Raw genomic sequence first — 14,485 nt, forward strand, 5'->3', positions numbered from 1 at the left:
GAATCTTGGCTTCTTGTTCCTGAGCGTTCCTAGAACGATGTCTAATTCATTGTGGTGCTTTGATAATTAGCTACCGAACAACAAAAAAATCTACTAATAACTGACTGTATTACCCTGGGCAAATCAATTCAGTGCTCTGAGCCTCTGAAAAGACCCAATTTTTAAAAGACCCAGTTTTACCCTTTCATCTTCATCTAGAAAGTGAAGGGTAAAACTGGGTCTTTTTACAGTCTTTCTCTCTTGTAATATTCCCAGTCTCTGTGATTCTGCTTAGTACATGGGCACTTTCTCCTAAACTGTAAGGCTATGATTATTCTGGGCACAAAGAGTGACCAGCAGCCTGTGCAGAGCCCACGTGTGCTATGGATACTCACTGAAGGGAAAGGAGGGACACGTGACAGAAATGACTGGGAGAAATGGGTTTCCAGGGAGGAACATTTCAGATGGCCGTGTCTACTCCCACAATCTCAGGCAAGGACTTAAATCTACAGGGAGGAGGGAATATGCCACCTCATGAAATGCAGTCCAATTATTCCTCTTATTTTCTTTCTAAAGCCACAGTCTATAATTAAGTATCCTCATGGACATAGCACCGTAGATTTTCTGCCAGTTCTACATGCCTGAAGCAGGAATATATTGACTTCTCTTCAAGAGTATATGATATAATATTGTCACCATAACCTCCAAGAGAAAACAGACAACCTAGTATTGGTTAATTTTTTTTTTTTCCTTTTTTTTGTCTTTTTTCATGACCGGCAATGGATCGCAACCCTCAGTGTCGCACCCGTACCGGACCGGGACCGGCAACGGAATCACAACCCTCGGTGCTGCGCCCGCACCTCGCTCAGCCAGTGAGCGGCTGGTCTGTATGTGGGATCCGAACCCTCGGCAGGAGTGCCGCCATGTTCCCAAGTGGCGCAGTGTAGCAGTGCTCCACCGGGCCGGCCCTGGTTAAATATTTTTAAACGAACTGCTTGAAGGCACATATTAATTAAATCTTTAAGTAATTTGTGTTCTTACATGACAATATTAATCAACACAGACTTGGGGGGGCGTTGGGGGGTACGTAAGGAGGTAGAAATGTGTTCAATCTTGTGAAAAAGTATTAGTCATTACAGTGTGCCTGGAAAGTATTTCCCTAAACTTTTCTTTCTTTAGGGAAGCAATTCTCAAATTTCAGTATACATAAAAATCACTTGGAGTGCTTGTCAAGAATACAGATCTCTAAGCCCCCCAGACGTGGATCAGGGATAGAGCCTAGGAACTTGCAATTTTAACTGTTACCCCAGAGATTTCAATGCAGGTGTGCCTAAGTGCCTCTACTATATGTTTGTCCTCTCAAGACAGATATATATAAAATAAGCATTTTTCCATTTCTTTTTCTTCTCTTCCCCTCAAATTATCTTCATGTGTTATATCATTCCTCCCTCTAGTGGATGATTTTACTCAGCAATTTTTTTCTATATTACAAATACTTTGCTCAAAACTTTAAGGAAATCCCATCTGTCATGAAAACCTCAAAAGGAAACCATGGGTGATCAGCAAAAGGTTTATAAGAAAAATTGCTTTGGTAATCTAACATCAGACTCATATATTTACATATATTTACATATACATTTAAAATCTAACATACATATATTTTATAAAGAAAATTTTAATTCCATTAAAATTGAATGAATATAATACAGCTAATCCTTTATAAAAATAATTTATTCAATTTGGATTTACTGGTTACAATATATTTGGAATATTTATGCCTGTAAGATTGATATTCTCACACCCCATTTTTCTAATAAATTTGCAGCACACCTACACAACCTCCGGGATCTTCCTGACTGCTCCCGTCTGAGCATCTTTTCAGCACCGGGTGACCCTTCTGACACCTTTTCATGTTGGCTTCTAAGATCCAGAGCTCTTTTCACAATCACAGAAGTTTGGGGTGTCCGTCTTACACCTTATGGCTCTCAGCTCTCTGAAAACTTTGCTTACTGATGCTAACAAGCACTATCAATTACAGCAAGGGTCACAAACTCAGTTGCCCACAGGCACCAAACAGGTGACGTAAATGGGTACAAGAGTAAAGTGGGCTGGGTGTCAGCCAAAGAGACTTAGGCTGGGGGGGGGGGCCTTGGGCATACTGAGTTTGCTACATTTAAAAGAATTCAAAGAATAATAATAATTTTAAAAGCCCGCTCTGGGCCTAATAAAACATCTGTAAACCATATGAAACTTTGTTTCATAAACCAGTGGGGGCACCTGGTTTACCTGCCAGCTTTCTAAGTGCTCACTATGTGTATTATCTTATGTAATTCTGTCAACAGCCCTATAAAAGGGATAGTATTGTTATCCTGATTTTACCAGTGAAGAAACTGAGGCCTTGGGAGGCTGGGTTACTTGGACTAGAGGTTCTCAAGTCAAACAGGGCCCTCTAGTCCAGGTCTTCCCAACCCCACAGTGTGAGTTCTCAGTCCCTTCACTCCGATGCCTCTCTGACCATGTGGCTTCTTGCCTGCAGGACCTGACCACAGCATAGTGCTCCTCTCCCTGCCCACTACCCCAGACTTCCTGCTCCTACCCCAGCTCCCTCTGCTCCCCCCAGCTCTTTCCAACTTCTTCCATGTTCTCTTGGCCTCTGACTCTACCGGTGTCTTTGCATTTGGACAATACTTCATCTGGCAGTTGACACTTCTCTGCAGCAGCACTGTGCCTCCAGCAACACCACCGAGTCACAATTCTTAGTAACGAATTCCTCTCGTTGTAAGTGGATGTGACAAGCCTATTAATACAATATATGTTTACAATAATATATGTTTGCTTTAAATAAGTGCACCTTTTCCTAGTGCTTTAAAATGGTATTTTAACAATGTGTGAGCTTTTGTCACGAGTTGTGTTAGCTCTGCTATCACATCTCTACTCTTCCACCCAGCTGAGGTGCTGCAAGTACTGAAGTTATGTGAACTCTTCTCAGTAAAGTACTATTACATCAGTTAGCCTCCAACATTTTTTGAAAAGCAAACATTGAGTCCTCGTGTGCAGAAACCCAAGTTAATTACCTCTTGAGGAAAAGACCGTTTCCTTCGCTTCCATTCTCAGGTAGCTTTTGGGGTTTGCAATCACTAAGATGGCCCGAGGAGCATCTCTGAGGCTGTTCCAAGACCTTTACAGTCAGACTGCTTCTCACGTTCTACATTACTTATGGAAAACATAATTATAACCCACACACCCACATTAATGCTTTCAGTTTATTTGGAATGTTTGACTCCCTTTTAACTTTGTGAAATTTGTCACACAGAACAGTATTTCTTTGGGAAACATGAAACCTTAACACAACATTTTGAATTATACAAAAACAATGAGAAGTTACTTGGGCATATATTACAACCTGTGATTTCTTTTTTTCATTCCTAACTGAAAAGAAGTCATCGTTGTACAGTCTTTTAGATGATTCTACATAGTATATGCATAGCAATTCATCCCCTTACCCTCTTATCTTTGTTCACATAGTTAACAAAAGCAGACTGTGTTTTTCTGCTATGAGATTCAATATTCAGAAAAATCTATTTTGTACTTGGAAAATTGATGGGGGGCTTTGTCTGACTTAATTCTGCATAAACAAATCCCCTCTTCATTCTTCAGAGATGTTATCAACATGATGCATTAATCTAGAAGGCAGGGACAACTGAAGTCTAATTGGATGTGGTGCTGCAATGCTAAGTTTCAAGTTGTGATAATCTCTAACATTTATTGAATTATTTTTAAACGCCTGGTACTGTTCTTCATTTACATGCGTTAAGTCACTTAAGCTTTACCCTGCAAAGTAGCTGCTGTTCTTGTCACCGTTTTACAGATAAGGAAATGGAAGGACAGAGAATTAAAATAGCTCACCCAGGGTCAACAGTACTTAGTGGCAAAGCTAGAATTTGAACCCAGAGCCCTCATTTTTAACAAGTACACCTTGGATCACAGAAAGTACACTGCAAAACTGCATGGTTCACCCCTGTGTAATGGATTCCACAAAGCCTGATTGTGTATACTGGAAACTAGCTTCCTTAACACTGAAAACTACTTCTAATTATAAAAAGCTCCCAGAACTTTTTTTTTTTTTTTTTTTTTTTTTTTTTTTCTATTCCCCTCCATATTCAGATAGTGCCCATTACTCGGTAGTTTTGAATGCAAAAGGAAGCTCAAAGTGAGTGGTAGCGAAATGAGGCTATCGATCGCAGGTTCCCAAGTATTCCACTTCTTTGTGGAAAAATTGATAAACCATTTTTTCAGCAAGACTGCTAATTGCTTGCAGTGTGTCTTTACCCTAACCTGGGTATCAATAACTACTTCCTCCAATTTTAAATCAACATGTGCACAAACTGCCCCTCGATGGTTGTCATTAATCCGATATTTACATTTCGGTTGGAGATTTCCCAGGTTCATCTGGACACATGGCCAATTTCTCGCCGTTTCCACTTGCAAGTTCTTTGAATGTAGACCCTAACCCCTGCTGCAATACAAAGCTATTTCCTCTTGTCCTCTTATCAAGATAAACAGAGGAGCTGCATTCAACCAGAAATACAGAATGCCCCTTTATATTGGACCATTCACAAAAGATGCCAAATAATTATCATTGGGAGACCAAAAGTGGAAGAGAACTAGGTGGAAAAGGTTTTCTAGGAGATTAAAGTAGACTCACAGAGCGTATATGAATATTACATCTCAGGTTTTGACTGTTGGTAATAAAACCAGGGAATCCACATGCGTGGTTATTCACAATTCTGTGGAGGGACAAGTTTGCACCATGTATACTTTCTGACTTGTGTCCAATAGTGAAAGCCTTAACTGCTCAATGAATTTAACCAACTGCCCACCCTCTCTACTGCAACATGGCTTTCTTGTTTCCTACCTATGATCAGGTTTGTAGAAAATTTCAGTAAAGGTCTGAAGAATGTTTCTTCTGGTGTTCTTAAATATATTTTAAAAGGTAAATTATTTACCATAGGCATATCTATGAACTTGGGTATTCATTGAGGTCTCAAGAATCACTCGTAATAAAGTCTGTTGTTTGGTTCTCTCCAAAAATATTTTAAATTGCAGCTAATGCAATTACATTTTAATAAGCTTTCATGTTACCTAAACATTAATTTAAAGAGTGAAATAAAAAATGAAACTTTGTTTTGGTGATTAATGAGCTAACTCCAAAGAATTTTATTTTTTTCAAATAAATTTACTGATTTTATGATTTTTTTACTCAACCTGAAATATTTACATCGCAGCCAGAAAATCAAGCTAGTTTGTTGATTTCCCGTCCCTGGACTACTAATTAGCTCATGACAAGGAATAACAAGTGCTACTTCTGATAGCATAGACTCACCAAGGTCACCATACCGTTCTGCTAAGTGTAATTCATTAGGCAGACGGTTCTCTAACTTCAGCTTGCATCATAATCACCCGAGGGATTGTTTCAACATAGATTACAGGGGATCCGCTGCCGGAGTCTCTGATTCAGTAAGTTTGGTGTGGAGCCCATTATACTGTGTTTCTAACAAGTTCCCCGGTCGATGCCTCTGTTGCTGCTGCTACTGTGGAACACTTTTTGAGAACTACTGCTCCATACAAATGGGTCATCTAGAAACTTCACCAATATGGAAAGTCCCAGAACTTTCTAAGGGTTTACTTATTATCTCCTAGCACAACATATCTTACTAAAATGTGTACATAATGTAATAAATTTTAGACTTGCTGTTCCAGTTATTATTTTCAGTCTTATGTGTCGAAACCCACCATAATATAAGTGGAGTCATAAAAATTTAAAAAGCTAAAATGTGGCTTTGCATTCATGCTGGGTTGATGAAATGACAGAAAGCGCCTGCAGAACTGGCTGGCTGGCAGCTCCTGAGTCTGGCTGAACAAGAAAAACTGACTAGTGAAGCACTAGCTACCGTTTGGGCCTGGCGCCACCTAGTGGTGACTGATCGCTCTACCATTCTATAGATTTGCTGATAATTCTGGGTCGTACGACCTGGGTCGTTCGACTGTTAGGAAGGAAAGCTGGAAAATGTAGTGGAACCGTGTCAAGGAAAGAGGAAATAGATTTGGTAAAGTACTTACTACCTCATGTATTTTAATATTGTGCAAGTAAACTGCCTTCATTCTTCACTGGTACGAAAAAAAAGTTTCACTAGGTAGTATTTTGAATTTATTTCTAAGGTCAGAATACATATATAAGTAATTTAAATGAGAAAACCTGACACTGTAAGGCACAGTTTGATTTAGCTTGAGCAAATGCAAAATTTTACAGAAATAACTTTTGCATCAATTTATATTGCAAATCAGAAGTCTTTTAGATAAACCTAGTTGTATTTTTCTAAGTAAATAATAGAGTTCTATTCATTTATTTCTATTGTTTAGCAGTTTCAGCAAGGGATAAGACTGAGAACAATAAAAAAGGTACCAAAGACCCAGGAATTGTAAAGCCTAAAGCGAGGTCTAAGACCAGCTATGTAGGAGGTACTAAGATTCTGTGAAACTGATTTTGTCAACTTAGCTGATACCCCATTTTCAAGATTTTAAGAGAACTCGAAAACTAATAAAAAGCTAATAACAGACAGAAAGAGTTGGCACTGGAGTTGTTACTGAGCCCAGGTCTGGCACCTGCCCCTTTCCAAAAGGAAACAACTCAAAAGTCAAATGTTGGTGAAAATGGAAGTCAGCTTTTATTAAGGAATACCAATGACCTGAGGAGAGATGTTAGGCTAATCTATCTCTCCGGTAAACCTGAAGGAAAATGGCCAGACTAAACCCATCCTCAGACTCACATTTCCTGAGGGTTTTTAAAGAGGATATTGAAGGAAGGGAAAGTGTGAAATGAACAACAGGACTGAGACGCAGAGGCTCTGTGCACGGAGGTAAGCGTGAGGTCTCACCATAGCTCTATGTGGTTTCTGCTCCCGTCCTTGCTGTTATCTCAGGGTCCTGCTGACGCAGTGTAATCAGCATAGCTTCACTGATGTCTTCCTTGGTTTCTCAGTGTCTGGATAGTATGTGTCTCATTGCAAGTCTGCAGCTCCAGGCTGGCTGGAAAACAACTTTATGTAAATAATGCCATCTTGCCCCATGACCAAGGTTCAAAATATCAAATAACCACAGGAAAAGAAGGAACTCAGAGAAATGCATGCCAAGAAAAAAACTGTGTCCTTTTAAACTCTTTTAGGGCCTACACAGTTCTAGGTCCCAGCATGGCTTCAGTCCTGCTCACTCCAGCAGAGTCATAAAAAGGTTCACGGGGGGCTGTGGTGCACCTGCTTTCCCTGCCCCTTGGGGAAGAGAAAGGGAGCTGCTGTCTTATCATTTCCACCAGCTTCCTTGTGAACACTTGGAGAAACATGTGTCTCCTTAACACTGAGGGACTTGACTGAACATTTGGCTCAGGCATGAGTAATCTAAAGAGGAAAGGCGGTGGCCCTTGCTGCCCTGCCGGTAGCAAGGCAAAAGTGAGTTTGCTCCCCTGTCACAGGTTGTGCTTCATCAATGACAAGGCAAAGGTTTGTACTTTCTGAGTGCCCTGTGGGAAAAGCCAACTCAAAGTCATCTCGAAAGAGGAGCTGGAGATTTGCATCTCTAACAAGGGCCCAGGTGATGCTGACACTGCTGTCGCTGATCAGGGGACCACACTTTGAGAACCCAAACCTTGTCTGACAGAACCGTCTAGAGGTGTAACCATGGTAACAATATACAGCTGGTAATGTGCGCACAAGCCACACATTATTTTCTAGATCTGGGCAGGGGAGCACAAGTGCTATATGGATTTTCACAGATTATCACTTTCCTATCACAAAACGTTTTGTGAACTACTGCAGAATTTCAGCATCACAAATATTAAATTAAGACAGCTTTGTTCAAATAAAAATTTTTATCCTTATCTTCTCAATTCATTCCTCACTGTGAAGGTTTGCAAAATTTATTGAAACTTGGTATGCAAACCTGAAAAGAAAATACGAATGAAGAGTTTATAAAGTATGTTGACTTCTGCTGGTGCCATGTACTGAACATTGTGTGCAGTAACGTAACCACCAGGAAGAGGGCGCTGTGGCATTACATTTACTTGTGTGCTGTCTAGAGACTTTCTGAATGGTTTCTGTAAGGATTTATAAAGTGGAAAAGGTTGATGGTCCCCTTACATTTCACTTCTCCTTAAAATGTTACTGAGATTTAGAAGTGGCAGTTTCAGAGCCTCTATTGTCTGGAACTAAAAGGAATCTTTACAAATGATTTGGTCCATTCCTCTCAGCTCCACTGATATTTTTCTATCCGAGGCTCATTAATTTTGAACAATGTGTTCCAGCCATTCCATCAAGTTGCTCCTTAGATATAAGAAGTCCCAACTTTTAAGGTTTTTTTTTAAAGCCAGTTTTACGATTAATGGTTGACTTGGTATGAATATTTTGTTACTGAGAGTACTCTCATTCACTTGGAATGCTCAGGAAATTTGAACACGTAAAGCTGCTTTTCTGTACCATTCTGCACTTTTATTTGGCTGTACTGAATACTGAGATAATCAAAGGAATATTTATTAAATCACGAAATGCTATTGCCAAGTGGTAATGTTCTATGATTATACAGGTTATTCAGATTAACATTATAATAAATCAATACCAAAAAGAGATTTTAAAAATCAATCTTTCAAAGATAGGATGTGAAGCTTTGATAAAAGCCATAGTAACACTAAAGTCTTCTCATTTCAATATTGATTAATTCAAAATAGAATCTAAATTGAAGCATTTGTTTATTCTCTAGCCACATTACTAAGATTTCTCCTTTATTATGCTTGGGATAATACAGAAAATATATTAGATGAAAAAAATGCAAGGTGAAGAATGAATTGTTAATTAGCTCCAACTGTCCCCTAGAAGGAAGACTATGTAATATAAAAGGAAGAAATAGTGTTTGTAAATTAAACATTTTTTTTTCTTCACTAAAATGTTTATAAAGCTTGCTGGAGCATCAAGATCAGACGTTAAGTATTGTGCTCTCTTACAAATGAAATTATAGGATCTTAATTCTCAGACTGGAAGGGAATTTAGGAAGTATCTTTTTGATTCTTTTATCAGCAATTGCATTTGACAGAAAGTAGCAAAGATCTGGGAAATAATGGCTTAATCAGACAAGGCTTTATTTCCTCACATATAACAGGACATCAAAAGGTGAGCTGTTGCTGACTGGGCTGAGGTGTCTCCAATTCTCCAGACTTTTCCTTGAGGTTGCAAGATGACTGTTCACACTTTTCCTATTAATAATGAATTCCAGGGAGCAAAAAAGAGAAAATGAAAGAAAGGAAAAATGGAAAACTGCTGTATCAGGAAGGCAAAAACTCAATGTCCCAGTAGATATCTGCTCACCTGTCATGGGTGGAAAATAGTCAATGTCCACTCTGTCAAAGAAGGCTGGAAAGAATAGCTTTTAGCTGGGCACAGTGCCAACCCTAAGAGAATTAGTCTGTCCATAAAGGAGGAAGTGAAGAATGGTTATTGTCTTCCCCAATCTCCCTGTGCCAGCCTCTGCCGCAGTCAGCCTCTCATGAAAGTAAGGCAATTGGCCCAGAGAGAATAAACAATTTCACCTATACCTTAAAGCTGGAGGCAGAGTCAGGATTTTATATGACATAATGCATGCCCTCTTGTATTTAATTGAGTTGTGCATTGAATTCTGTGTGTGTGTGTGGGTGGGGTGGGGAAAGAGTGGGGTCTTCCGAATTTTTAAAGATTTTGCTTTGGCAAAGCATAATAATGTAAGGAATCATGTATTATTAAAAGCTTAGTACATCAGTTCACCTCTAATACGATCATAGTGATTTGATTTCCTTATGAAAATAATGCAAAGAAAAATAAAAACACACTTCCTAACAGAAACAAAGTGATCCTGTAGCTGTAAAGACATTGCAATTTATATCAAGAGTTTATTTCTTCAAAGTAAATATGGGAAACATTCCCTCATATAAACCTTAATTTGCTTCCATAAAACTTGTGGCCCTCTCTCTCTCAGACGGAGGCAGCAGTCCTCAACTTTCTGAGGAGTGTGACTAAGAGGCAGTGACAGTCATAGTAGTTACAACCCTCATGGCAGCAGCAAATCCAAGCTGCTCTAAAAGGGGCGTCAGCAGATTTTCTCCCATTGCCCAGATGATAAAATTTGTTTTTCTAGGAGAAGAACTGTGAGCAACAAAATGTTAATATTCTCTTTCTGATATCAATGAGCCATTCAAATACTTCTTAAATTTATACATTCAAGAATGCAACAATATGCCACGTTCTGTAATAATCTAAAATGACAGTGCTACCTATTACTACTTTTAACCTAGTACCACAAACAAGTGATAGGCAGAAACCTGAAAAGAAATGCTTTCTAAAAATCATACAGTATTAAAACTATCTCATTCATGCTACAGATGAGGAAATTACCTGTTGGCAAAACAGAAATGACTTGACTCAATTCATTTGGCGAACTCAATTCATTTGTTTTATTTTTAATATATATTTAAATTGTATAGAGTTCTGCAGATTTTTATTTTATTTTTTAAATTTTTTTATTGGTTATGAATATTCATGGGGTTCAAAGTTGATTGTCACCCCTCGTGCCCAAGATGTGATGGCCAGATCCATACTGGCAGCATGCCCGTTACCACAAATTGTGATTATATCCTGTGTCCCCCACCCAGTTACCCCCGACCTCCCTCCCTCATCCCCCTTTCCCCACTCCACTTTGTATCCCTAGGTGTGCTCGCTCCCTGTCTGTAGGCTTTGATTTTAGACCTTCCAAACGTGAAGACTTATTTGGATATCACAGTGTCATCTGAAATTGCAAATATTTAATGTTTTCCTTCCATTTGTGGTTTACGTCTGGGAAATAAAAAGGGAGTGAAATTTCCTAGTTAGAAACTCAATTGCATTTCTGATTACAGTGGGAGAAACTACAGATGACCACGAGTGAAAGGAGGAAAATATTCTGCTCCGTCACGTTCCACGTCATTGCAATCACCTGTGTGGTCTGGTCTCTGTATGTGCTGATAGATCGGACCGCGGAGGAAATCAAGCAAGGTAATGACAACGGTAAGTGTGAGTCTTTCTCCTTTTTTCTGCCCTTGGGTTCTAATGACGATACCCAGAGATAGGGAAGCCATTTCCCCAGGTTAGGTCTTCACATACAGCGAAACCAGTACTTGCAGTTGAGTCTTCCCCAATTATGTTATTGATGAATCCTCTGACTTGAAAGCAGTGATTATATGGGGTCCCAAGCTGAGGTATGAGATTTATCAAGTCCATATAAAACGCAGCAAGGAGAAATGTATACAGCTGTGCTGCACTGAGTTCTGAGAAATGCATCATTAGGCACTCATCACCGTGTGGACATCGTGGGTTGTACTTACACAAACATAGACGGTGCAGCATACTACACACCAGGCTGTCTGGTATACCTTATTGCTCCTAGGCTACACCACTGTCATATACATGGTCTGACGTTGACCAAACATCATTGTGCAACACATGACTGTAGACGGCATACAACGTGCGCTTTTCAGGAGCTGAATAAGGATCAGGTTCTGCCTGATGTGACAAGGCAAACAGTTGCAAAAATAGAAGATTTTTATTTTATTTAATTCACCTAATCTTCATAAAAGTATGAATAAGATGACATTCTAGCCGAGAATGTGTGATGGTTTCTTATTTAGAACTATGTAATTTGAGAGTCGGTTAGCACTACGGTTTGTAATTTTAGCCATGAAAAGTTTGGTTGTAAAGGATGATGCCAAGTCTGCAAAGAAAGAGGTCTCTAAATCATTAAGGCATAGTCTAGCAATTAAAATCAGTTAAGATCAGTTAAAACAGAAGCAAAAACAGAAAACACGATGCATATAAAATAATGTTTATTTTCTCTTTTAAAAGTAGCCAGCTGGGCCGGCCCGTGGCTCACTCGGTAGAGTGCGGTGCTGATAACACCAAGGCCACGGGTTCGGATCCCATATAGGGATGGCCGGTTCGCTCACTGGGTGAGCGTGGTGCTGACAACACCAAGTCAAGGGTTAAGATCCCCTTACCGGTCATCTTTTGAAAAAAAAAAAAATAAATGAATAAATAAAATAAAAGTAGCCAGCTGTTTCTCGTCTGGTTCTATGAGCTTTAGGGTATAACCTAAATCATCGCTGGTAAAACAGTGTAAAATATCCCTACACAATCCCAAGAAACAATGTGCATTTGAAACATTGGTGCACTTGAAAGGTGAAATTGTTGAGACAGTAGCATTACAAGTTTGTAGTGTAATGAAAAATGCTTACATGCCCCACCAACCAAAAAATATAATAAAATAAAATAAAATAGAGAGAAGAAGAAAACAAAAGAAAGAAGGCAGGAAGTGAGAGAAAAAAGAAAGAAAGAAAAAGAATTTAAAATCAGAAAGGTTTGCTACTTTTGTGTTCCTTTGTGTGGGTTCCTCACGCAGAAGAGGAGGATGCTCCATTCTCACGCTTGCCTGCTGGTGGCAGCGATGCACACCAGCACTGAGCTTTCTAGAAGCAGAATGGGCTGGGCAGGTAAAAGGGACTGCAAGGACTCACCCCATGCACTGTGGACATGGTTTATGTATTCTACGTGAGTGGGTGGGGAGAGCAAGAGATGGTGACGGAGTTGCAGGTCCCATCGTCCTTTTTTGAAAGACAATGAAAGCTCTGCGATGTCAGGTCTAAATGCTAGAAAAACAGGTAGGGTGAGGTGTTTATTTTTGTTTTCTGTTTTTATTTGTTTGATATTAACTCACTTATATACATTTAGATCAAACTACGTTGTTTGCAACTACATTACACAGTGTTCCAGAGATGCTTGATTAAAAAATGTCATATGACATCCCTATTAAATAAATTTCCTGAAGGTAGGACCTTTAAAAAAAAAAAAAATAATGTTCCCTCTTGATATAGGCACTGGCCCAAGCCAAGTAACAGGGAGTGTGCCATAAACACTGCCTTCACATATGGCTGGAAAAACAAAGGAGCATCTCACCTCACTTCACACAAGGCACTACCATAGGACTCAAGTGTTTTCCTGGCCATCAAAGGCAGACCTTATGGCCAGAGACTTACTATTTTTTTTTTTTTTCCTTTTTATCTTTTTTCGTGTCCGGCAATGGATCGCAACCCTCAGTGTCGCGCCCCTACCGGACCGGGGACCGGCAATGGGATCGCAACCCTCGGTGCTGTGCCTGCACCTCGCTCAGCCAGTGAGCGGGAACCGGTCTGTATGTGGGATCCGAACCCTCGGCGGGAGTGCCACCGCACTTCCCAAGCAGCGCACTGTAGCAGTGCGCCACCGGGCCGGCCGGAGACTTACTATTTTTAGATGACTCATTTAGAGTTCAGTGTCTGAGAACCATAAGTTTGCCCCGAGGTGATGCAACCTCTCGTCTCTCCCAGTGATCACCCTGACTGGGCCTTGCTGTATAGACTGCAGGGCTCCTGTTCTCCTCGAGCCACAGGTGAGACAGAAGATTAAGAGCACCTCTCCTAGACACAGAAGAAGCAATCTTGTGACATCCATATGTAGCTCCCCATAAGACAGCACACTTCTCAGACAAGTGAGTGAATAGCAATGATTTATCCTACAGTGAACATGATGGTCTCAACTTCAGCCACCAGTCTCTCCAGAACCCAAGAAACCCATAGCCCTGTGCTTCCTTCCATTTTTCTCTGTCCCTGCTCAGTCTCTAGGTCCCTTGGGTATTTGTGTGTCTTCAGCTGCAATTTTAATGCTGATAACCTCCCAAATTTATGTCCAGCTCATACTGCGCTACAACCCATGCATCGTCCTACCTCCAGAATGTCTCTGTCTGGAGGGCTTCCAGGCACCCCAGTGTCTAAACTCATAATCCACAACCACTTCTCACAATGATATCTGTGGGAAAGGCATCACTAACACCCAGTTACGAAATCCAGATATTCAGGTTTTATTCCTGATCTCTTCCCTCTTCTACCTTAAATCAATCACCAAATCCTTGTTTATTCTGTCTCATATGCCTCTGGAATCTGTCCATTTCTCCCTTTCCCCTCTGCCACCATCCATGTGCAAACTATGAAATCATTTATCTGGAAACGGCAAAAGCCTCTTAGCTAGACTTTCTCCAATTTTGCCTGTCTTCAATACATGCTCAGTAATGTGATCACGGCAAATTTATGAAAACACAAATCTGCTTACATCCTATCCCCACTTAGCCATTACTTTTCATATATAACCCCAAATCCTTGGCAAGACGATGCCGCCCCCATGCCCTGGTTGTAGCCACTTGGGATGAACATTCAGCTTTTCAAATCTACCTCCAGACCCTTGCTCAGTTTTTCCCTCTATGTAAAACATTTCCTCCCTGTTTCTCTTGTCCACTATCACCACATACACACTTTTTATTTTGTTGAAAAATAATTAAACATACTTGTGGGGCACAGAGTTGAATATCAATACCT

General features: G+C 40.1%; 1 protein-coding gene across 1 annotated transcript in view; it reads left to right on the top strand.

Annotated features, from left to right (window-relative positions):
* MARCH1 (membrane-associated ring finger (C3HC4) 1, E3 ubiquitin protein ligase) overlaps positions 1-14,485 on the top strand; it is an 88,982-nt gene that overhangs the window by 57,887 nt on the left and 16,610 nt on the right. Inside the window, exon 3 of the mRNA XM_008581633.1 lies at positions 10,946-11,093. Within this exon, the coding sequence (XP_008579855.1) occupies positions 10,946-11,093 (148 nt within the window). The remainder of the gene's footprint in view (positions 1-10,945; positions 11,094-14,485) is intronic.

The sequence above is a fragment of the Galeopterus variegatus genome, unplaced genomic scaffold (assembly GCF_000696425.1).
Source record: "Galeopterus variegatus unplaced genomic scaffold, G_variegatus-3.0.2 Scaffold2415, whole genome shotgun sequence".
Lineage (NCBI taxonomy): Eukaryota > Metazoa > Chordata > Mammalia > Dermoptera > Cynocephalidae > Galeopterus > Galeopterus variegatus.